This window comes from Lampetra fluviatilis, chromosome 48, assembly GCF_964198595.1.
Source record: "Lampetra fluviatilis chromosome 48, kcLamFluv1.1, whole genome shotgun sequence".
NCBI lineage: Eukaryota > Metazoa > Chordata > Hyperoartia > Petromyzontiformes > Petromyzontidae > Lampetra > Lampetra fluviatilis.
The window spans coordinates 4741290-4766844 of record NC_136322.1 but is presented as its reverse complement, the minus strand read 5'-3'; the positions used below and the strand labels follow the sequence as shown (position 1 = coordinate 4766844).

Here is a 25555-nt window from a genome sequence, read left to right as displayed (position 1 = left end):
GGTTGTTGGTGTTGTGGGGAGCGCAGTAGTTTAGCCTTGAGTGCTACGCTGCGCTACGAACCAGGCAAAACCGAGTTCGATTCCCGCCCACGGCCAACACCGGTGACGACTATCTGAACTGGTCAACAATCTGTTGAGGCTACATGGGGGACCTTTGTGTGTCACAGCTGGGTGAACAGAAGAAAAAGTACATGCCCTACAACCACCAACACAAGTACTTCTTCCTGTGTGAGTACCACCCCGCTCGCTCGTCCACTCGCTCGTCCACTCACTCACTCACTCATTCACTCACTCGCTCGTCCACTCACTCATCCACTCACTCGTCCACTCACTCGTCCACTCACTCACTCGCTCGTCCAGTCACTCGTCCACTCACTCGTCCACTCACTCATCCACTCACTCGCTCATCCACTCACCCATCCACTCGCTCGCTCATTCACTCACTCGCTCATTCACTCACTCGCTCATCCACTCACTCGCTCATTCACTCACTCGCTCATCCACTCGCTCATCCACTCACTCATCCACTCACTCGCTCATCCACTCACTCGCTCATCCACTCACTCGCTCATCCACTCACTCGCTCATCCACTCACTCGCTCATCCACTCACTCGCTCATCCACTCACTCGCTCATCCACTCACTCGCTCATCCACTCACTCGCTCATCCACTCACTCGCTCATCCACTTGCTCAATCTTCCAATCACTCGCTCATCCACTAACTCGCTCATCTACTCGCTCGCTCATCCACTCACTCGCTCATCCACTCGCTCATTCACTGACTCGCTCACTCATCCACTCCCTCATTCCCTCACTCGCTCACCCACCCATTTACCCACTCTCTCGCACGCTCGCCCACTCGCTCGTTCACCCACTCGCTCGCTCACCCACTTGCTCACCCACTTGCTCAGCCACCCAATCACCGACTCACTCACCCACTCACCCACCCACCCATTCACCCACCCACCCACCCATTCACCAACCCACCCACCCACCCATTCACCAACCCACCCACCCACCCATTCACCAACCCACCCACCCATTCACCAACCCACCCACCCATTCACCAACCCACCCACCCATTCACCAACCCACCCACCCATTCACCAACCCACCCACCCACTCGCTCATCCACCCAATCACCCAATCATGCACGCACCCACTTACCCACCCACTCACCCACCCACTCACCCACCCACCCACCCAACCAGTCACTCACCCAATCATCCACTCACTCACCCAACCCGTCATCCACCCATTCACCCACCCACCCAACCAGTCACTCGCCCAATCATCCACTCACCCACCCACCCACTCACTCACGGGGGTGGCTACTTCCTCCGAGTTGCGAGCAACTCCCGCCACCCAACCCGGCTACACCCCTCACGCCCTCCTGACGCACGCCCCCTCCCTCCCTCCTCCCCCCCCCACTCCCTCCCCCACCCGGCCACTGCCCCCCCCCCCACTTTGCGTGGTGGGGGTGCGGTGTTGACAGTGGGACCTCCGGCACTCATCCCTCTCTACTTCCAGTGGTACATCTTCGTGTTCGCCATCAAGAGGAAGCAGTGGGCGGTGAGACACGCACGCAGACACACGCGCAGATACACACGCAGACACACACGCAGACACACACACACGCAGAAACACATGCAGACACACGCACACACATGCAGACACACGCACACACACGCAGACACACGCACACACACACACAGATACATACGCAGACACACACACACGCAGACACACACGCACGCAGACACGCACGCACGCAGACACGCACGCAGACACGCACGCAGACACGCACGCAGACACGCACGCAGACACACACACAGACACACACACAGATACACACACAGATACACACACAGACACACACACGCAGACACACGCAGACACACACACGCAGACCCACACGCAGGGTTCTCGAGGAGAGGCGTGGCCGGGGCGTGGCCCGGGCACGCCGAGGCCCATATAAGCAGCCTCCTCACGAGGTTCAAGGCTGCCCGTGTCAAGGATGACCGTGTCAAGGATGAAGATGCATCGTGAAGACGCCAAGAAGAGTCGAGCCTCCAGTCAGCGGACCTGCCGGGAGGCCACCTGGCTGAGTCACGCGAGAGTAGCTGAGAGTTAGAGAAGTGTGTGTGTTAGCTAGAGTAGGTCGGTGGTCACCACCCTATGCGTAATGTAAGATCTTCTTGGTTCTTTCGGTAAAGTCACGTAGAAGGGAGATAATAAAATAATAAAGATAAAACATAATAAAATAATACAATTCATAATAAAATAATACAATTCTCTGGTGAGAATTGTATTATTTAATTATGTTATGTTTGTATTATTTTATTATCTCCCTTCTACGTGACTTTACCGAAAGAACCAAGAAGATGAATCCCTGCAGTCACAAAAGCTTTAAATCGAATGGTAATGTAAGAGTTAAGTGTTGTGTTCAGTAATAAATCAGTGTTGCCTCCCAAGAAGTTGTGTGCGCCTAAATTCGAACCCACACACCTATGACACACGCAGATACATGCAGATACAATAACAACAACAACAACCGCCATTCACCACTAAGTGGCGGTGACGTCACCACGACGCTTGTCCCAGGCCATGTGCACCTTGAGGCCACGTGAAGTGTCGAACGCCCGCTGGCAGGAGGTCATGGGGCAGACCCAAGTGCCACGGATCGACTGACTGAGATGACCGAGATGACTGGCCGATGCACCACCTGTGCCCCCTACTGTGCCAACTTGCTGTGCTTTAGCCACCCGGCGCTCCACTCGTGAGCATCGCTCCTCCGCCCTCCGTTGTTGTTGGAGGGCAACTGCCTCCAACTGCCCAGTAGCGTCCTTCACGAGCCTCCTCCACAGAGGCCGATCTTAACACCGCTGGTACCAGTCATCGGCAAGTCCACTCACTCCACGTCCTCCTGTACCACATCCATCTCTTCTCTAGCCCGTGCTGCGCCCGTTTAGCCCCTCGATCCGGCCGAACAAAAGCTGTTTAGGCATGCGGTGGCTGGGCATGCGATCTACATGACCCAGCCAATGCAGCCTTGCCTGCTGGAGGAGCTCACCGATGGGACTTTGCCCAGATCTTTCAAGGATTTGTGAGCACCTCACAATCCAGCCTGGTTAAACCCAGGATGGATCGTAGGCAGGCCAACCTAAATGGTTCTAACCGGCGAAGATGCTCCATTTGGGGGGTCCACGTTTTGCAAGCGTAGAGAAGGAAGGGAATGACTGGCCGAGAAGACCTGAAGCTTCGTGCGGAGCGACAGACCAGGCAGCTTCCACACAGCGTTACGCAACCGATGAAAAGATATTGCCGCTCGACTGATTCGGAGTGAGACCTCCGCTCCCAAACCGGAGCCGGTTATGAGCACATTGCCCAGATATGGGAAACTCTCCACTCTTGCCACAACTGCCCCATCACCGATTGGGAGTTGTGGGGGTGGAGTGTCCGATGGTACAAAATACCCAGGCAGGTGCTTAGTTTTGGTGGGGCTTTTGGTAAGGCCCCACCTCTTAGTGGAACACTCCAGTTTCAGCAGAAGTGTCTCTAACTCCTCTGAATGAGCAGCAATTACCAAATCATCGGCATACATAACGTGGTTGACCAATAGGGAGCTATCCCTTGACCGCACCCGCGCATCGATCAGCCTCCCATTATATCTGTACCAAATGGAAATTCCCCCAGTACAGCTATTGAATGCTTCACGAACTACGTGGTCAAAATAGATGTTAAATAATGTGGGAGCCAGAGGGACATCCCTGTCGCACCCCAAGGTGTACAGGGAAAGGCTCTGACTCCCGGCCACGTAGTTTTACCCGGGCCCGCTCACCACCATGAAGGTCCTTAATGATCGTGAGCAGAGGCTCAGGGACTCCGAAAGCACGAAGAACAACCCAGAGCCCAGGCCTACTGATGGTATCATAGGCCTTGGCCAGGTCAATGAAGCAGAGATGTTGGTCTTGTTGGAATTCCCTACACCTCTGCTGTAGCAGATGGACAAAATATGGCATCTGTGCAAGACCGCCCTTTTCTGACACCGCATTGGGGCTCCGCAAGCCTCTCCTCAGCGTGCCTAGCAAGGCGATGTTGAATAATCCTTGCCAGGACCATTCCCGGCACACTGAGGAGTGAGATGCCCCTGTAGTTGTTACAGTCTGTGCGGTCTACCTTCTTAAAGAGGGGGACCACCAGGGCATCCTTCCAATCCTTAAGAACCCGTCCAGTGGTCCAGACTGTTGTTATGATGTCAATATTTGAGGCACCGCAGCCTCAGCAGGGTCATCCCCACTTTGTGCCACGATCTTTTCATGGCTGAGGGATTTCCCCTCCCCCAGGACCTCACAGAAATGCTCAGAAAATATGCAAACCTGTTCCTGGGGGTCGGAGATTGTATCACCGTTTTTCCCCTAATGATGGTAATACGTGTGGCGCTGCAGGTTACTTTTTTGATGGAGTTAAATAGGGATTTGTGATTGTCGGCCACTGAGGCAGACTCCATTTCCTCAGCAAACCGCGACCACCACCCATTTTTGCAGCGCCTCACGGCTCTCCGAACCTCCGAGCGAAGGCTGTGATAAGCCTCCTCATTCTCTGACGTGGGATGCTGTAGACGATTAGAGTGGGCCTGTCGCTTTTTCTCAACCATCCGGAACACCACTTTCAGCCAGGGTCTCTGGGGAGGTCTGGATCGCATACCCAAAGCAGCCATTGCAGCTGCATGAGTCACAGTCCTAAACCTCACCCATTTACCCTCGACATCAGGATGAGTGGGGGATGATGCCAACACCAGCCGCAAGCGATGATGAAATTCTTGCTTGCAACTTTCATCAGCAAACTGAGGCCAAGGCCACCTTAGGTTGGAATGGGGTCTTGGGTGTACACCCACCACCAAAGTGGAAGAATGGCGGGCGCATTTTACAGATGACTAGTCGATGGTCAGAGGACAGATCAGCTCCACGGTAGGTCCTGGTGTCAAGGACATGGGCTCGCATCCGCTGATCCGTCACTATGTAGTCCAGCAGATGTTTTTGCGTGCACCGGCATGCATCCATGATGTTGAGTGGATGCGCCGATGCCGGAACAGCTTGTAGGTAATTACACGCCCATGGATGTTCGTCTTCGGTGGGGGCATAAGTAACCACGATCACTACTCCTCGCCTCCGGTTGATGGGAAGGCGAGCCAAAAGTAGCCTGGGGCTTACAACTTCCCACACCTCATCGCCACGCTCCCACACCCCCTTCATTCTTTTGTTTATAAGAAGAGCCACTCCCTGTTGTTTGGCAGTCTCCTGCCCCGAGTGGAGGACTGTCCACCCCTCATGGTGACAGGAGCCAGAGCCGGTCCACCAGACCTCCTGAATGCCACAGAGATCCAGGCGGTACTGGTCTAGCTCCCGACAGAGAAGTCGCAGCCTCTCCTCCGCAGTGAGCGTTCGAACATTTCATGTGGCCATCCGTAGTGGCTTGTCGTTGTTTCTGGAGGAGCCCCGAGGTTAAATATGCAATCTCCTGGCTCCGCCAGATGGGGTTTGGCCAGGAGACGTCATAGACGCCTGGCCCCCCGGGGCCTCCGGCACAAGCTTTTTAGTTAGGTCTTTTAGTCGTGGTTTAGTGGTAATTGATTGAAGGTGGAGTGGTTGGTTACCAGCCCTTCGCACCAATCCAGAGCCCCCATTTTGCCACTGGTGGTCACAGATGCCATGAGGGGAGAGGCCAATCGGAATTGGCCCTCCTCCCCACAGCACTGTCCACGACAGCGTTGCCCATCCGGCACCACGAGGAGGTGGGGGATTGTTATTGCCAGACCCAGATGCACACACAGACATACACGCTAGACAAACACAGACACAGATACACACGCAACACGCACGCAGACACGCACACAGACACACAGACACAAATACGCACGCAGACACGCACGCAGACAGGCACGCAGACACGCACGCAGACACGCACGCAGACACGCATGCAGACACGCACGTAGACACAAATACACACGCAGATACACTTTGAATCCAAAATCACTCTCCTACCCACTCATCCTTGCACTCATTCACCCATTCCATACGCACTCATTCACCCACGCACCTACCCATTGATCCACCCACTCCATCATTCACTCACCCGCCCTCCCTTAAACGATCAGACGAAAAAGATGCTCAGTCTTTCGGCACTTTACTTCGTTCATCATGTCGTTTGTTTGTATTTTTTTTTCACGTGCTCCCTTTTTTTTAATCAAAGATATAACGCGGGTTTCCCGTGTAACATTAGTCCCATTGTGTGTTGCTGTGTTCATAGACACCAACAAGAAACACAAATCACCCTCAAAAACCCATCACCAGATCCCCTGCTGCTGCGCTACCAGCACCATAGCGGCAGAGGCACCTGCCTGATCCTCCCTCCCCTCGCCCTCCCTCCCTCCCTCGCCCTCCCTCGCCCTCGCTCTCTCCCTCCCTCGCCCTCCCTCTCTCCCTCGCGATGTCTCTGATGGTGGCGGTGGTCGTGGCATTGACGGACCAGGACTTTGCGTGGATGCTGACATTCTACTTGCGGTTCCTCGTCTGCTATGTCCCCCTGCTGGGCCTGGGAGGCTCTCTGCTGATGCTCGCCTTCGTCCGGTAAGGAACACCCCCCACCCCCTCCAATCCCCCCCCACCCCCCCCCAACCCCCACCCCCCTAGCCCCCCCAACCCCCCCCAAACCCCCCCCACCCCCCCTAACCCCCCCCAACCCCCCCCCTAACCCCCCCTAACCCCCCCAACGTCAACGTGCCGCCCTTGCGCAAGGGCACATCAGAAGTGTGGCGATAATTAACACAATTGAAACAATCACTCACCCACCCACACAATCACTCACCCACCCACACAATCACTCACCCACCCACACAATCACTCACCCACCCACCCAATAACTCACGCAATCACTCACCCACTCACCCACCCACCCACACAATCACTCACCCACCCACATAATCACTCACCCACCCACCCACACAATCACTCACCCACCCACCCACACAATCACTCACCCACCCACCCACACAATCACTCACCCACCCACCCCATCACCCACACAATCACCGAGTCGTCCTCTCTCTCTCTCTGTGCTCGCTCTCCCCCCCACAGGTTCCTGGAGAGCAACTGGTTCGTCTGGGTGACTCAGATGAACCACATCCCCATGAACATCGACCGCGACCACCAGCGGGACTGGACCACCACGCAGGTGCCACGGCTACACGGTTCACGAACCTCCCACCCCCCCCCTCCCCACCAACCCAGCCCCCACCCCACCCCACCCACCCCCCACCCCCCTCTCCACCAAACCAGCCCCCACCCCACCCCACCCACCGTCCCTCACCTCCCCACTCACCCCACCCAACCCCTCCCCACCTACTGTGAGGGAAAAAAAGTATTTGATCCCCTGCTGATTTTGTACGTTTGTCCACTGACAAAGAAATTATCAGTCTATAATTTTAATGGTAGGTTTATTTAAACAGTGAGAGACAGAATAACAACAACACCATCCAGAAAAACGCATGTCAAAAATGTTATAAATCCATTTGCATTTTAATGAGGGAAATAAGTATTTGATCCCTCTGCAAAACACGACTTAGTACTTGGTGGCAAAACCCTTGTTGGTAATCACAGAGGTCAGACGTTTCTTGTAGTTGGCCACCAGGTTTGCACACATCTCAGGAGGGATTTTGCAGGGTGCAGGAGGGGCGTGCAGTGTGCATGGTGCAGGGTGCAGGAGGCAGTCATCAACGTGCGACTCTGCTCTGCTGTTCCCTGCGTGTGGCTTGAACTCAGTTGCAGGCAACGTGCAACGTCGACCAGTCGCTCTTCAACGACTGGTTCACGGGACACCTCAACTTCCAGATCGAGCACCAGTGAGTGTCACGGAGCGTGGGCACCACACAACGCCATCGTGGGCATCGTCATCAACACCACCGCTATCATCATTAACATCATCATCAACATCATCAACATCATCACTATCATCAACATCATCAACACTACCATCATCATCATCATCAACATCAACAACACTACCATCACTATCATCAACATCATCAACACTACCACCATCATCATCAACATCAACAACACTACCATCACTATCATCAACATCATCAACACTACCACCACCATCATCATCATCAACATCATCATCAACATCATCAACATCATCAACATCATCAACATCATCAATGCTACCGCCACCATCATCATCAAGATCATCATCATCATTAACATCATCATCATCATCACTACCGCCACCATCATCAACATCATCATCAACATCATCAACACTACCACCACCATCATTAACATCATCATCATCACTATCATCAACATCATCAACGCTACCGCCATCATTATCAACACTATCATCATCACTATCATCAACATCATCAACACCACCGCCATCATCATTAACATCATCATCAACATCATCAACACTACCGCCATCATCATCAACATCATCAACACTACCGCCATCATCATCAACATCAACAACACTACCACCACCATCATCAACATCATATCATCATTAACATCATTAACATCATCATCACTATCATCAACATCATCAACACTACCGCCACAACTCAAAAACAATGCACCATCAGAGTATGAGAGCTCGGGGTAAGCATTTACACCATTGGAACCTCCTTTGCCAGTAGCAAAATATGACAATTGTTTTTTAGCCTTTTGGCGTCATCTGGTCCAACACCATGTGAGACTAGGCTCTAAGAAAAGCTGTCTCGGGTGTGGACCAATCCATTTCAAGGACAGTGCATACATTATCAGAGTTGTGTTTTTTGTTTGCATTCCGACCGCAGGTATTGTGGTGAATGCAAACATGACTCCTTGTAAAAAGGTGTCAGTTTTGTTTCCAGATAAAAGGGTAAAAAAACAATTATCATATTTTGCTACTGGCAAAGGAGGTTCCAATGGTGATATAAATATTGTTGATTATGTTGTTGGTGCTGTTGATGATACTGTTGATATTGATGTTGTTGATTGTGTTGATGTTAGTGTGGTTGATGTTGGTGTTGATAATGTTGATATTAATGTTGTTGATGTTAGTGTTGTTGATGATAATGATTTTGATATTGATGATGATGTTAATGTTGTTGATTTTGTTGATGTTAGTGTGGTTGATGATGATATTGATGATGTTGATGATGTTAATTATGTTGATATTAATGTTGTTGATGTTTACACCATTGGAACCTCATTTGCCAGTAAAAAATATGATAATTGGTTGTTTACCCTTCTATCTGGCAACAAAACTGACACCTTTTTTTACAAGGAGTCATGTTTACATAGACCACAATACCTGTAGCCAATAATGTGTGTGGACCGGGTGTGGACCAATCAACTTCAAGGACAGTGCATATATCATCAGAGTTATGTTTTTTGTTTGCATTATGGCTACAGGTATTGTGGTCTATGCAAACATGACTCCTTGTAAAAAAGGTGTCAGTTTTGTTGCCAGATAGAAGGGTAAAAAACCAATTATCGTTGTTGATGTTGTTGAAACACATGACCTGTGTTTTGATTTAGTGTGCTGATCTTAAAGGTGGAGTGACTCATGCAGCCAGCTATGGCTGCAGGGTTTTGGTAGTACATGTTGTTTATGCCATTTATTGTGAAAATTCTGTCACAGTTCCTATGATTGCTTTTTCATTGCTTTCATGGCTTTATTTTGGTGATTTCGAAAAGTGTATTGTTTTAGCCATGTTTGTTTGTTGTAGTACAGAGTTAGACTGATGGCCTTAATTTAAGCTGTCTTGTGGTTGTTGTTGTTGTTGTTTGACTTGCATCCCACTGGGATTTTTGCACACAGCGTTGGTGTACGGTGTTTTTTCTGCAATATTTTGCTGTCTTTTCTTGGATTTTCTGTTTGCACTTAGTCACATATTCACTTTAAGATGTTTTTTTGTTCATGTTTTTGTTTTTTGTTTGTTGCGGTTGCACCCGATTCAAGAGCTGAATGGCTCACAGGGCTATACCTAATAAATGAACTTGAACTTGATGATGTTGATATCAATGCTGTTGTTGATATTGTTGACGTTTCCAGCCTCTTCCCCACGATGCCGCGTCACAACTACCACAAGGTGTCTCCGCTCGTAAAGTCGCTCTGCAGCAAACACGGCCTGGACTACCAGAGCAAGCCGCTCATCACCGCGTTCGGTGATATTGTGCGGTGAGACATGGGGGGCGGAGAGGGGGGGAGACACGGAGATGTGGGGGGACATGGGGGAGACGGGGGAGAGACACGGGGGAGAGACACGGGGAGACTTGGGTGAGTGGGGAGGTGATGGCGTGGGGGAGACGCGGGGAGATGGAGGAGACGCGGGGTAGACACGGGGGAGACATGGGGTAGACACTGGGGAGACGCATAGGCGAGACACGGGGAGACACGGGGGACACGGGGTAGACACTGGGGAGACGCATAGGGGAGACACGGGGAGACACAGGGGACACGCGGGGGAGACGCGGGAGATGGAGGAGACGCGGGGTAGACACGGGGGGAGACGTGGGGGAGACACGGGGAGATGAAGGAGACACGGGGTAGACACTGGGGAGACACGCGGAGATGAAGGAGACACGGGGTAGACACTGGGGAGACGCATAGGGGAGGTACGGGGAGACACGGGGGGACACGGGGAGACACGGGGAGAAACGGGGGGGACACGGGGAGACATGCGGGGGAGACGTGGGGAGATGGGGAAGACATGTCGGGGGGGAAAAGGGAGAGACACGGGGAGATGAGACACTGCAGAGACGGGGGGAGACACGGGGGGGGGAGACACGGGGGGGGGGGGGGGAGACACGGGGGGGGGGGGAGACACGGGGGGGGGGGGGGAGACGTGACCGTGCTATCGGCGGACACAACCTCATGGCGTGTGATGAATGTTGCGACTTGATGATGTCACGTGATGATGTCACCTGATGATGTCATCCCCCCCCTCCCCCAAAGCTCCCTCAAGGTGTCTGGTGACCTCTGGCAGGACGCCTACCTCCAGCGGTGACCTCGTCGCCCCCACCTCCTCACCCCCCCTTCACCCCCCCCCCCTCGTTAACCCCCCCTCCTCCTCGACCTCCTCACCCCCTCCACCTCATCACCCCCCCCCCTCTCGTTTGGGGCAAGTGCCCTCGCACCCCCGTTCATTTCAGCCAAGCTCAGTCAGTCACTCATTCACTCACTCATTCAGTCACTCATTCAGTCACTCATTCACTCAGTCACTCACTCATTTACTAACATTTCTCCCATTCACTCATTCAGTCACTCATTCATTCACTCACTCATTCACTCACTCATTCACTCACTCATTCAGTCACTCATTCACTCAGTCACTCATTCACTCGCTCACTCGTTCACTCATTCACTCACTCATGCACTCACTCACTTATTCAGTCACTCACTCTCTCTTTCACTCACTCATTCAGTCACTCACTCACTCATTCAGTCACTCATTCACTCACTCATTCACTCACTCACTTATTCAGTCACTCACACACTCATTCACTAACATTTCTCTCATTCACTCACTCATTCATTCACTCACTCATTCACTCACTAACCAACCACTCACTCACCACTCACCAACCACTCACCAACCACTCACCAGCCACTCATTCACTCACTCACCACTCACTAACCAACCACTCACTAATTCACTAATTTACTAACTCACTCAACCAACTCAACTAATTCACTCACCCACTAATTCACTCACCCACCGACTCACCAATTAACTTACTGACCCCCTTTCACACACTCACCCACACACACACACGTCTAAGCCTTTAACAAGTGCCGTTAGCAAGCAGCGATTGTCCAAGCACCTACCCCGACCGCCTTTGTCTCCCCGCTGGCCATGTCGACGACACACACATAGGCATTCATTTCAGTCTGAGTCGACTTAGGGGAGGGCCCGGGACCGGCTCGAGATATTCGCCATCACCGGTGCCGCTGACCCTGAGCGGTAATCGAACTCGGGTCTCGCAGCGCCGCTAAGCCCTGCACCCACCGCTCCCGACGCGATTCGCCTTGATTTGTGGGTTTTTAATTTAAGACATTAAATGGTGAAGTGATGAAGCAAGCGACGTCATTGCCACGTTCTGTGCGAGTTCTCCTACCCACACACCCCCTCCCTCCATCCACGCTCTCTCTCTCTCTGTGGGTGTCTGGATCCTGGCACGGGTCAGTCCAAGCAGTGAGGCTGTGCAGGTTCTTGTGGTGGTGGTGGTGGTGCTACTGCTGCTGCACTTGATTGTGGTGGTAGTGGTGCTGTTGCTGCTGCACGTGGTGGTGGTGATTGTGGTGGTGGTGGTGCTGCTGCTGAACTTGATTGTGGTGGTGGTGGTGTTGCTGCACTTGATTGTGGTGGTGGTGCTGTTGCTGCTGCACGTGGTGGTGGTGGTGATTGTGGTGGTGGTGCTGCCTCTGCACTTGATTGTGGTGGTGGTGCTGCTGCACGTGGTGGTGATTGTGGTGGTGGTGCTGCTGCTACTGCACGTGGTGGTGCTACTGCTGCTGCTGAACTTGATTGTGGTGGTGGTTGTGGTGGTGGTGGTGGTTGTGGTGGTGCTGCTGCTGCACTTGATTGTGGTGGTGGTGCTGCTGCTGCACTTGATTGTGGTGGTGGTTGTGATGGTGCTACTGCTACTGCTGCACGTGGTGGTAGTGCTTCTGCTGTTGCACCTGATTGTGGTGGTGGTGCTACTGCTACTGCACGTGGTGGTGGTGGTGCTGCTGCACTTGATTGTGGTGGTGGTTGTGGTGGTGGTGGCTATGCTGCTGCTTCGGCTGCACGTGGCTGTGGTGGTGGTGGTGGCTGTGCTCCTCCTGCTGCACATGGCTGTCAGCCATCATCCAGCAATGGTGCAGACGGTGCAGCAGCTCCGGTTAGGACTGCTGGCTATGTACGGCGCAAAAGAAGTTCAACATTCATACGCCCGCACGCGCGTGTGGACTCATCTCCACGTGTTCCACCACCTCCTGACAGCAGAGCCAAGGGGGGTACACGGCTCCTCCCCGACACCCGCGGCAAGGGAGTCTCACAACCCATCTGTGCGTGATCCACCAACCCTTGCTACTGCTGCTGCTGCAATCAACAGTTGCTGGATGATCCCAGACAGCCACCTCCAGCAGCAGCAACAGCAGCAGCCGCATAGCCACCAATACCAATAGCCGCCATTCGCCACTATGTAGTGGCGACGTCACCTGTGCCAGGCTAGGTGCACGAGGTCACGGGACAGACCCAGGTGGTGCCATGGGTTAACTGCCGTGCCAGGCTAGGTGCAGGAGGTCACGGGACAGACCCAGGTAGTGCCATGGGTTTTACTGCTGTGCCAGGCTAGGTGCAGGTCACGGGACAGACCCAGGTGGTGCCATGGGTTAACTGCTGTGCCAGGCTAGGTGCAGGAGGTCACGGGACAGACCCAGGTGGTGCCATGGGTTTTACTGCCGTGCCAGGCTAGGTGCAGGAGGTCACGGGACAGACCCAGATAGTGCCATTGGTTAACTTCTGTGCCAGGCTAGGTGCAGGAGGTCACGGAACAGACCCAGGTGGTGCCATGGGTTACACTACCGTGCCAGGCTAGGTGCAGAAGGTCACGGGACAGACCCAGGTGGTGCCATGGGTTGTGCTACCGTGCCAGGCTAGGTGCACGAGGGCACGGAAGAGACCCAGGTGGTCCCATGGGTTAACTGCTGTGCCAGGCTAGGTGCAGGAGGTCACGGGACAGACCCAGGTGGTGCCATGGGTTTTACTGCCGTACCAGGCTAGGTGCAGGAGGGCACAGAAGAGACCCAGGCGGTGCCATGGATTTTACTACTGTGCCAGGCTAGGTGCACGAGTTCAGGGAACAGACCCAGGTGGTGCCATGAGTTTTACTGCTGTGCCAGGCTAGGTGCAGGAGGGCACAGAAGAGACCCAGGTGGTGCCATGGGTTTTACTACCGTGCCAGGCTAGGTGCAGGTCACGGGACAGACCCAGGCAGTGCCATGGGTTTTACTACTGTGCCAGGCTAGGTGCAGGTCACGGGACAGACCCAGGTGGTGCCATGGGTTTTACTACTGTACCAGGCTAGTTGCACGAGTTCACGGGAGAGACCCAGATAGTGCCATGGGTTTTACTGCTGTGCCAGGCTAGGTGCACGAGTTCATGAAAGAGACCCCAGGTGGTGCCATGGGTTTAACTGCTGTGCCAGGCTAGGTGCAGGAGGTCACGGAAGAGACCCCAGGTGGTGCCATGGGTTAACTGTGCCAGGCTAGGTGCAGCATCGCTCCTGTGCCCCTCCGCTGTTTGTTGTCAGGAGCGGCGACTGCCTCACAGCTGACGAATTGCCCTCGCTGTGCACCCAGCCTGGCACTGCCCAGTAGCAGCAGCAGCAGCGTCCTTCACGAGCCTCATCATCATCATCGCCCTCCTCCTCCGCAAGGGCCGATCTTGACACCGCGGCCGCCTATCCGTTAATCGACGTCCGCTCCGGGTGCCGAGAGCCAGAACTCCGCAAACCCGTCGTGGTGGTGGGGGCCATTAGCCTCGAGCACGCGGCGCCACGCAAAGACTGCGGAACGCCCTGCCGCGCCGCGTGGTCACACGGGGCGAGGGTCATGTCTTCCCGAAAGTCCCGCCCGTTTCGCCCGCAAGGCCCACATACACAATTGCCACGACGGTGGGACCCCACCAACGGACACTGGGCCACCCCGCGCATTGTCGAGTTCCTGACTTGGTGCGTAGCGTGCGCTGAGATCCGCGGATGAACTGCGCCTTCAGGAATGTCAATTAGTATCTTTATTGTTTGTTATTGACTCGGATCGATGGGTTCAACGGGGGTGGGGGGGGAAGGCATTAGAAGTGTGCGGCACTGTCTAAGCACTGGAATATATTTTCAGGATTTACAAAAAACAAAGTAAAATCTACTGACCGTTTCAAAGCACTTATTCTAGGCATGCGGATGATGATAGCAGCAGCAGCAGGGATGTGTTTTTTCAGTTACTAACGACCCATAGACTTACACTGGACCCATAGACTCAACATTGGACCCATAGACTAACATTGGACCCATAGACTAACACCGGACCCATAGACTAACAACATTGGACTCCTAGACTAACACCGGACCCATAGACTAAAAATGGACCCATAGACTCAACACCGGACCCATAGACTAACACTGGACCCATAGACTAACACCGGACCCATAGACTAACACCGGACCCATAGACTAACACTGGACCCATAGACTCAACACTGGACCCATAGACTAACACCGGACCCATAGACTAACACTGGACCCATAGACTCAACACTGGACCCATAGACTAACACTGGACCCATAGACTAACACCGGACCCATAGATTAACACTGGACCCATAGACTCAACACTGGACCCATAGACCTAACACTGCATCCATAGTCATAATATTGGACCCATACACTTAAAACTGGACACAATCTAACACCGGACCCATAGACTCAACACTGGACCCATAGATTCAACACTGGACCCATAGACTAACATTGGAGGAGGAGGATGGAGGAGGGAGTGTGGAGGAGGTAGGAGGGAGGATTTGCGATGGTGGAAGAGGGAGGGTGAAGGATAGAGGGTGCAGGAGGGAAGGTGAAGGGTGGAGGAGGGAGAGTGGATGAGCGAAGAGGAGGAGTGGTGACACGGCACGAACTCTCTCTGCTGAAGCTCGCCTCATCTCTTATAGTGGCAGGAGCAGCAGTTGGACCTCCAAATTGGCCTCCAGCTCCTGGACAACCACGCCGCTGCCGCCGCCGCCGCTGCTGCAGCTTCTACTGCTGCTGGCATCACCACCGTCATGCAAAAGCGTAGAATAGCCGTGACCCTGTCACCCTGGCTGGGAGAAGAGGTCCCACAGGTCGCGATCTGCTGCCCCTGCCTCAAGGGCAGGACAGGTCTCCCCGAATGCTGCCCTCCGGCTTCTGGGACACTTGCTTATTGCGCATGTTCAGGCTGTAGTAGGAGTCTGTAGGAGTGAGAGCAAGAGACCAGGCATAGTGGAGAGGGTGTTAGAAGGGTCAGTGTAAGGTGGCGTGATGACAAATCTGGTTCTTGTAGACCTCTTGAACTTAGGATGACGGTTAGTCCTCTTTCTCTGGGATTCCTGGATGAGATATTGACAAACTGGCTTCTTTAGACCTTCTGGAGATGGATGACAGTCCTGGAGCTATATCCCTTTCTGTAGATGATATGTTACTCATCCTGGGCCTCACAATACCTCCTGGAGATACTCCTATGACAGCCCTGAGTCCTCTACACCTCTTGGATATGAGGTGATGGAGATCCCTGGGTTTCCTCTGGACCAGGTGGTTCTTAACCTGGGGTGCACGGCACCCTCTGGGTGTGGCGAGACATGGCCAGATGTTCTTTGGTTCTTTCGGTAAAGTCACGAACCAAAGAATATGGATCCTTGCAGTCACGAAAACTTCAAATCTAGAATAGAGGTTTTTGTTGGGGTTAGATCATATGAATACAAATGTGTCGTTAATCCCTCCACCACCACCCGATACAGCCAATGAGTATAGGGTTTGTCACGTAAATAAAACGTGCCCATTCCTTACTAGTTCAGAACTAACTGGTTGTGTGTTGGAGAGTGAACCCACGACAACATTTAACAATTCGAGATACCGTGAAGGTAAATCATCTAAAACACAAATTAAGCACGGCCACTTAACTCCAGCAACCCCTATGTATTTATTAACATTGTGCATTTCTTGTTTTACGATTAGAGAACCAAAGGGGTGCCAAGGCTGCAGTAAAGGTTAAGAATCCTTGCTCGAGACCTTCTGGAAATTACATTGCAAGGCCCGGGGACCTCTTGCCTTCATGGTTATAACGTGGATCTCTATGTCTTCTTGGAGACACAACGATGAATTGGAGAACCCTGGGTTCCCCTAGACCTTCAGGGAATGGCATTGAAAGGCCTGGGGTTGTTTTATGCTAGACTTGTCCGCAGGGCATTCATCCCGGGCGGGGGTGGGGAGTGGAATCTCCGTGAATGCCGAAAACCAATTGGCTCCCTTTCGTCTCCCTCCCCATCGTCTCCCCGTCGTCTCTCTCAATTTCTCTCACCTCTGACGACGACGAAGTGCCGGTAGGAGATCCGGGCTGTGGGCGCCGCCGGCGCCATGGGTCTCGTGAAGACGGAGGAGTAGTCGAGGGGGAAGCCCTTCCAGTGGATGTGGATCGAGCCAAACTGCAGCTGACCTGGCACACGGGAAACGCACAGCGCGGTCTCGGGGTTGGGTCTAGGGTTCGGGCGGTTAGCTGTCGGCATTACGGCCACAGAGTTAGGGTCGTAGCATTAAGACAACAAGGTTAGCTTCAGGGCTAGGCTTCAGGATCAGGGTGATAGGGGTATAATCATAGTGTTTAGACCAGGGTTAGAGTCGGGGTCAGGTTTAGGATTATGGTTATGGTCATAGGATCAAGCCACGCTGTTGGTGACGGGGTTTAGGCATTGGGTTCAGGGTCAGGGTGATGAGGGTATAATCATAGTGTTTAGGCAAGGGTCAGGTTTAGGATTATAAGGTTAGGGCTATAGCATTAAGGCACATGGTTAGAGTCAGGGTTAGTCTTTAGGTCCAGGGTTAGCGTTGTGGTCACAGGGTTAGGAGTAAGGTCATAGCATTAAGGTACAGGGTTAGATTCAGGGTTTAGGTTCTGGGTCATGGTGAGGATTAAAGGATTACACTGGTCAACAAAAAAAAAAATGTCTTGCCTGGACTTTTGCAGCTGCTCTAGACTAATTTCAGGGTGCTGATTCCAAATCTGATCTCATATTTGCTCTATCACATCATTTGTATGGTATCGGCATACCCCATTTTTTATGTAGATATCCATATTTATTTAATATTCTTCTTTTGCAGTTTTTATTGAAAATGCAATATTTGATATCTCAAAAATCTGATGTGATAGACAAAAACTGATGCCAGATTTGGAATCAACACCCCAAAATTACCTTGAAACCGTTGGAAAACCTTATGCCAGAAAAAGTGTGTTGACCAGTGTTATGGTTAGGGTCACGGTGTTCAGGGACAAGATTAGAGTCAGAGTTAGGCTTTCGGTTCAGGGTTAGGGTTAGGATTATGGTTTGTGTCATAGTGTTAACACAGGGTTAGAGGTCATGGGTCAGAGTTCAGGTCATCGTCGTGCCAGGCTTACTTTTGGAGCTTCTGGTGTCCACGGCACGGCCCCTGCGTGACTGGAAATGGATCCTCGCTTGGGATGCTGGACATTCGTGTTTCTTGAACAGGTACTTTGCCACAGTAGGCCCTGAACATCATCATTACGATCATCATCATCGTCGTCATTGTTGCCGTCACAATCCTCATCACCACCGCCATCAATATCAACGTCATCTTTACCACCATCAGTATCCATGATCGTTGCCTTTAACATTATTAATACCATTACCATCGGTCATCAAATTCATTATCATCTCCATCATCGTCTCGATTATATCATCGTAGTCGCCAATATTCATGATCATCACCATCATAAATATATCAATCGGGATTGTCATTGCCATCATCATCTTCACCATTAATACTCATCGTTAAAATATATTATACAGGTAGGAACAACAGTTCCACACTGCCCACCAGGGATTATTTGTCTGTCTGTCGTGCATAGCCACGCCCTCGATTTGTATTTCATAGAACTACATAATAAAGGCTCAGTCCTTTGTTATGGAGACTAGCCGTAGTCTCAAGCCGCACCAACCTTACCATAATAATAAAAAGGGGGCCTGTCCTGGCTCATCCCCCCCTCAACCAGTATATATACGGGGTAGTATCTCTTGGAATTTCTCATTTACTTGATACAGCAAGCGTGCTGTGACGGTTCCACCTGAAGACGGAAGCTTGTGTTGCCTCCGAAACGTCGTGATTTTTATTTTATTTTTTATTTTATTTTACTTTTATTAATTTTAACTAAAATTTTTTACATACGTCACTTTACCGAAAAAACCTAAGAATATGAATCCTTGCAGTCACGAAAGCTTCAAATCTAGAATTCATAGAACACTTCGGGGGGCTCAGCACCACGTGACGCGCCACGTGACACGGATCGCACGAATGTGCAGTCCAACTAAGTTCCTGCCTGCCCACTCCGAAGGAACGTGTTTTGTGGTTGTGCTGAGTGGGAACAGTAGTGCAAGTGGTGGGTAGGTGCAGTAGTAGTGGGTGGGTACAGCGGGGATAGTGGTCAGAGGTCGCAAACGGGTTTTGATTCCTTACCCGTACCCATACCCGGCCGCACCAGGGTCACGAACGGGTACCCGTACCCGTACCCTACCCGATACCCGGCTACCCGTACCCGGCCGGGTATCGGGTAGGGTACGGGTATCGGGTACCCGATTGCGACCTCTGGGATGAAGCCATGTTGCAGGTGCTGGTGGGTTGATTCTAGGAACTTGAATTTGTGAGAAGAGACAAGACGTTGGAAAATGAGTGACACACGGTGACTCACCAGTGACTCACGGCCTACCCGTACCCGTACCCGGCCACACCAGGGTCGCAAACGGGTACCCGTACCCGGCCGGGTATGGGTAGCCGGGTATCGGGTAGGGTACAGGTATCGGGTACCGATTGAGACCTCTGGTAGTGGTGGGTGGGTACAGTGGGGGTAGTGCTAGGTGGGTACAGTGGGGCTAGTGGTGGGTGTGTTAGAACATCAGTGGAGGTGGGTTACGACATCAGTGGAGTTCATAATCAACGTTTTTGGGTTTAGATCGCGTTATTTATAAATGTGTCGTAACCCTCCACCACGTGACACGGCCAATCAGTAAAAAAGTGTCACGTTGATAAAAGACAAATAGTTCACTGCTTTAGCCCACCGGTGTGTTGAAGCATGAAACCACAACATTTACAATTTGAGTACGACGTTTCTGGCGAATTGCCCGATGATGCTGGATGCAATTACCAGCGAAACGTCGTACTCAAATGTGTAAATGTTGTGGTTTCACGCTTCAACACACCGGTGAGCTAAAGCAGTGAACTATTTGTCTTTTGTCAACGTGACACTTTTTTACTGATTGGCCGTGTCGGGTGGTGGAGGGTTACGACACATTTATAAATAACGCGGCGATCTAAACCCAAAAACGTTGATTATGAATAATATTGGTCGCGTAAGCCTACGTGTTAAACTGACATCAGTGGAGGTGGGTCAGGACATCGGTGGGGGTGGGTTAGGACATTACCCTGAAACAGAAACACGTGCTCCGACACCCGCTTTTCCCCAGGCACTGGGAGGGCTGCCGTGATGGGACCCTGGAGTCCGCTGAAACCTTGCGAGATGAGCTTTGGGTACCCCATGTCTGGGACTCCATTATCCAGGCGCCAGTACTTATCCCCCTGTGACACACACACACAATATGCACGCGGTACGCACGCGAGACATACATAATTGAACAAGTAGTAGTAGGGCTTTCGCCAACAATATTATCCAAAATAGAGGGGGTTTTTTTTACTCTTTGGTTTTGTCGGTAAAGTCACGTAGGTAAAAATAAATGAAAATGAAAACAAATTAAATTAAGATAATTGGTTTTTTACCCTTATATCGAGGTCTCCCCCGTACCTTGAAGATGTAGGTCTTGGGCTGACAGCTGCAGCGGGTGAACATGGCGTCGATTGGGGAAGGCACCCGCCACACCGTGGAGACCCTTTGTGGGACCAACCTCAGTCTCAGGTTCCAGAAGAACGGCCCTGATGGTGGAGGGGACATCCACAGCTTAGCATGCTGAGGGTGGCACAACACAGCAGCAGCAGCAGGGGGGAGCTCTACTGCTCATAGACTAACATTGTACCATAGACTAGCATTGTACCATAGACTAACAGTGTACCATAGACAGACATTGTACCATAGACTAACATTGTACCATAGACTAACAGTGTACCATAGACAGACATTGTACCATAGACTAGCATTGTACCATAGACTAGCATTGTACCATAGACAAGCATTTTACTAGCATTTTACCATAGACTAGCATTGTACATAAATACGTGTTGCCTCCTACGAAGACTCCGTCTCCTTACAAACCCACTACACATGGCCACAATCGCACCACTATGACTTGTGACTGTAATGTCGCACAATACGGAGGAGATGCGGTGCAACAATAGCCTGGTGATGTTCTGGCGGATGCGGTCAATGGTTCCGCCAGTGTCTTCAAAAAGGAGGAGGAAGTCAAAGCCAGGTGGAGGTGTGCGATGATGTTTTGGTGTTTAGCGAAGAGGTGTGTATTCGATCATGATCAGTTCTATAACGATTTAAAGCTTTCGTGACTGCAGGGATTCATCTTCTTGGTTCTTTTGGTAAAGTCACGTAGAAGGGAAGTAATAAAATAATAAAAATAATACATAATAAAATAATTCTCACGACGTTTCGGAGGCAACACAAGCTTCCGTCTTCAGGTGGAACCGTCACAGCACGATAGCTGTATAAATCATTTACTTGATACAGCTATCGTGCTGTGACGATTCCACCTGAAGACGGAAGCTTGTGTTGCCTCCGAAACGTCGTGAGAAATATTTTATTATGTTTTATTTTTATTATTTTATTACTTCCCTTCTACGTGACTTTACCGAAAGAACCAAGAAGACAGTTCTATAACGGTCGGGAGGCCTGCAACCCACACACATCCGGGATCCAAACTCGTACCTTTCACCACGACAGTGTCTCCGTTGGGCAAAGTCGATATTCCGCTCACCGGTCTCTCATTGCAGATGTCCTTGTCCACGTAGTCTGTACACCAGAGGAGAGGGACGGTGGTACACAACATCAGATTGCCATGAAGAGTGGCAGCCAAGGTTATAATATTGGCAGTGCCTTCGTAGTTATCATCGTAGACTGATACTGGGCCCGTAGACTAACACTCACCCATAGATTAACACTGATCCATAGACTAACACTGGCTCCGTAGACTAACATTGGACCCATTGACTAATGCTAAACCCATAGACTAACACCGGACCTATAGACTAACACCAGACACATAGACTAACACTTGACTCATAGATTCAACACTGGATCCATAGACTAACACTGGACCCACATTAGCACTGGACCCATATACTATAACTAGACCCATAGACTAACACCAGACACATAGACTAACACTAGACCCATAGACTATAACTATACCCATAAATTAACACTGGACCCATAGACTCAAGACAGACATAGACTAGAATACCTGTTTCCCAAAAATTGCTCAGTTTGTTATCTCAAACTGCCTATTTCTCTTTCTAAAAATGTACCAGGCTCTCATAGGTCCATTCGCTCTTTCTCTCCCCCGGCCGCTTCGGGGTGGATTTCCACAAAACTCTCTCTAAATTTCACCCGTCTTGCTGGGTCTTTCTCTCCCCCTGCCACCTCGGGGTGGATTTCCACACAGCTCCCTCATTGACATGCTAATTTATCTGCTCCAGCAGACCCACCTCTCTCTGCCCCCCACCCCCTCTCTATTTAAGGCCACGACACAGAGGCATTGGGTCTCTGTGTGTCTATGTTGTGTGTCTCTCTCTGTGTGTCTCTGTGTGTGTCTCTCTCTGCTTGTGTCTGTCTGGGTGTCTATGTGTGAGCCTCTCTCTCTGTGTGTCTATGTTGTGTCTCTCTCTGTGTGTCTCTGTGTGTGTCTCTCTCTGCTTGTGTCTGTCTGTGTGTCTATGTGTGAGTCTCTCTCTGTGTGTCTATGTTGTGTGTGTCTCTCTCTCTCTGTGTGTCTCTGTGTGTCTCTTTCTGCTTGTGTGTCTGTCTGTGTGTCTATGTTGTTTTTCTCTCTGTGTGTCTCTGTGTTGTCTCTCTCTCTGTTTGTGTGTCTGTCTGTGTGTCTCCGTGTCTGTGTTTTTGTCTCTCTCTCTCAAATGTAGTTCTACCTGATTACGGTTGCTTGTGTTGCAATCGAAACGTCGTATTCTATTATTTAATTTATTTTCTTTCTACGTGACTTTACCGAAAGAACCAAAGAGTAATTCCTGCAGTCACGAAAGCTTCAAATCAAGTTAGAATGCCTGTCTTTGCCACTGGGACTTTCCCACGATAGTTACCTGTGGTCTTCATCGTTGGGACTTGCACTCTGGGCGGCCGATACGTGCTGCCCTCCCCAGACCCATTGTCAGGCCACGATTGGTCGGTGGTCATCTTTCCGGGTCTGCGGGTGATCACTCTGTACACGGCCGGGATGGAGATAAGCAATGGACAATAACTGATGGCGATAGAAAAAAAACAGCCGGTGAGTTTTAGTTTTTGTATTTTACGTGGTGGTTTAACTGCTGCAGCTCCTTACTATTAAATTTCTTCCCTTTATTACTGCTAACCCTACCTCCTCCCTTTGTTGCTGCTAATCCTACATAATGCACGGGCATAATATGACTTTGAGACCCCCCCAGCTCCTACGCATTCCACAAGTAGTGACTAATCCCATATCTGCATTTTCAATAAATATGCTAAATTCCTCTGTTGATATGCTAATTCCTTTGTCAAGGCGCCCTTCCTCCCCTAACCCAGCTTAAATATACGCTGCCAAGCCTGGTGGTGCTCATTCAGATGCTGTCTTTCCGACAGACCTGTTCTTCACCTGAGGACGGCTGCTTGCGTTGTGGCCGAAACGTCGTGAGAATTGCATTGTATTATGTTATATTTTTATTATTTTATTATTTCCCTTCTACGTGAATAATAAAATAATAAAAATATTATTTTATTATTATAAAATTATTTTATTATTATAAAATAATAAAAATATTATTTTATTATGTTTTTTTTATTATTTTATTAGTTCCCTTCTACGTGAATAAGAAAATAATAAAAATAAAACATAATAAACTATTTTATTATGTTTTATCCATTCTACGTGAATAATAAAATAAAAATAGAACATAAAATAGTTTATAATGTTTTATTTTTATTATTTACGTAGAGGGGATTTATTGTGGTTTATTTTTATTATTTTATTATTTACCTTCTACGTTAATAATAAAATAATAAAAATAAACATAATAAACTATTATTTTATTATGTTGTATTTTTATTATTTCCCTTCTACGTTAATAATAAAATAATAAATAATAAAACATAAACAATTTTAAGTTTTATTTTTATTATTTTATTTTGTTTTATTTTTATTCTTTTATTATTTCCCTTCTACGTGGTGACTTTACCGAAAAAACCAAGAAGATGAAGCCGGTGACTTTACCCCACAGGTCGAGGCGCACATTAAACCCAGTCACCACGGTGGCTTAGGAAATGTTAACTACCTCGCCTGGCGTGCAAGAAGGTCGTATCCCCATGTATCTCTGAGCATCTCTATGTGTGAGTCTGTGTATCTCTATACGTCTGTGGGGAGCGGTGAGTGTAGCGGTTAGCGCGCTGCGCTATGAACCTGGCCACCCGGGTTCGATTCCTGCTCACGGCCAACACCAGTGACGATTATGTGAACCGGTCCTGGGCCTCCCCTAGGTCGACTCAGCCTTAAATGAGTACCTGGTGCGGTGTGTAAGCATCGCCACTGGGGAGACAAAGGCGGTCGGGCGTGGTGCTGGCCACCCACCCCCTCGTGTACAGTTCTGGCCTTCATAGGTGTTCACTAACAGCACTTGCCCCTACAGTCTGTTAAGGCTATATGGGGGATCTTTTATATGTCTGTGAGTCTCAATGGGTTTACAATACGGCCCATGGTTTCGGGATTGCATGCTTACAATCGTAACATTCTGGCTTGTATAATGCAGGTTTACACCATTGGAACCTCATTTGCCAGTAGCAAAATATGATAATTGTTTTTTTACCCTTTTTTCTGGCAACAAAACTGACACCTTTTTTTTACAAGGAGTCATGTTTGCATTGACCACAATACCTGCAGTCGAAATGCAGAGTTGTGTTTTTTGCTTGCATTTGCAAACATGATTCCTTGTAAAAAAAAAGGTGTCAGTTTTGTTGCCAGAAAAAAGGGTAAAAAAACAATTATTATTATTATTATAATGCAGGTTTGTTTTTGGGCTAGATCGCGTAAATATATAAATGTGTCGTTAAACCCGCCAACACCCGACACAGCCAATTAGTAAGGTTTGTCACGAAAAGAGAACATGCCAAATCGTTACTAGTACAGCACACCGGTGTGTTGGAGAGCCAAGCCACAACATTTACAATCTGAGTACGACGTTTCGCCCATAATTACAACTAGCTTCATCAGGTGACAGCCAGATGTGTGGCTGTCGCCTGATGAAGCTAGTTATCACCTGCATTATGGATATTGGTCGCGAAAGCCGAAATGTTAAATTGTGGCTTATATTTAACTATCTATATTGGTAGCTATGTGTGTCTCTATTGGTCTCTATGTATTTCTACGGGTCTCTCTGTCTCCCTATGCGTCTCTCCGAGTCTCTACAGGTCCCAATGCATCTCTGTAGATCTCCCTGTGTCCCTAAATATCTCTATGGGTCTCTTTGTGTCTCTATGCGTGGTCGAAAGACTTTAGTGTTCCAATGA

The 25555-nt window shown here is 50.2% G+C and overlaps 2 protein-coding genes across 3 annotated transcripts in view; one reads left to right on the top strand and one right to left on the bottom strand.

Moving 5' to 3' along the window:
• The first annotated feature begins 143 nt into the window (after window positions 1-143).
• Window positions 144-12127, top strand: LOC144948129 (acyl-CoA (8-3)-desaturase-like). The gene is made up of 7 exons (XM_078877561.1): window positions 144-228; window positions 1497-1573; window positions 6533-6630; window positions 7138-7234; window positions 7822-7901; window positions 10103-10228; window positions 11006-12127. Exons 1-7 carry the CDS (start codon window positions 144-146, stop codon window positions 11055-11057), a joined length of 615 nt encoding a protein of 204 aa, XP_078733687.1. The 3' UTR covers window positions 11058-12127.
• Window positions 12128-14813: 2686 nt separating this feature from the next.
• Window positions 14814-25555, bottom strand: part of LOC144948277 (uncharacterized) — a 29113-nt gene continuing 18371 nt past the window's right edge. For both annotated transcript variants that reach the window (XM_078877708.1, XM_078877707.1), the window contains exons 7-13: window positions 23122-23240; window positions 21734-21817; window positions 20648-20775; window positions 20271-20424; window positions 18233-18343; window positions 17141-17275; window positions 14814-16034 (exon numbers count right to left, since the gene is read on the bottom strand). In XM_078877708.1, the coding sequence (XP_078733834.1) occupies window positions 15949-16034; window positions 17141-17275; window positions 18233-18343; window positions 20271-20424; window positions 20648-20775; window positions 21734-21817; window positions 23122-23240 (817 nt within the window). In that variant the 3' untranslated portion in view covers window positions 14814-15948. The remainder of the gene's footprint in view (window positions 16035-17140; window positions 17276-18232; window positions 18344-20270; window positions 20425-20647; window positions 20776-21733; window positions 21818-23121; window positions 23241-25555) is intronic.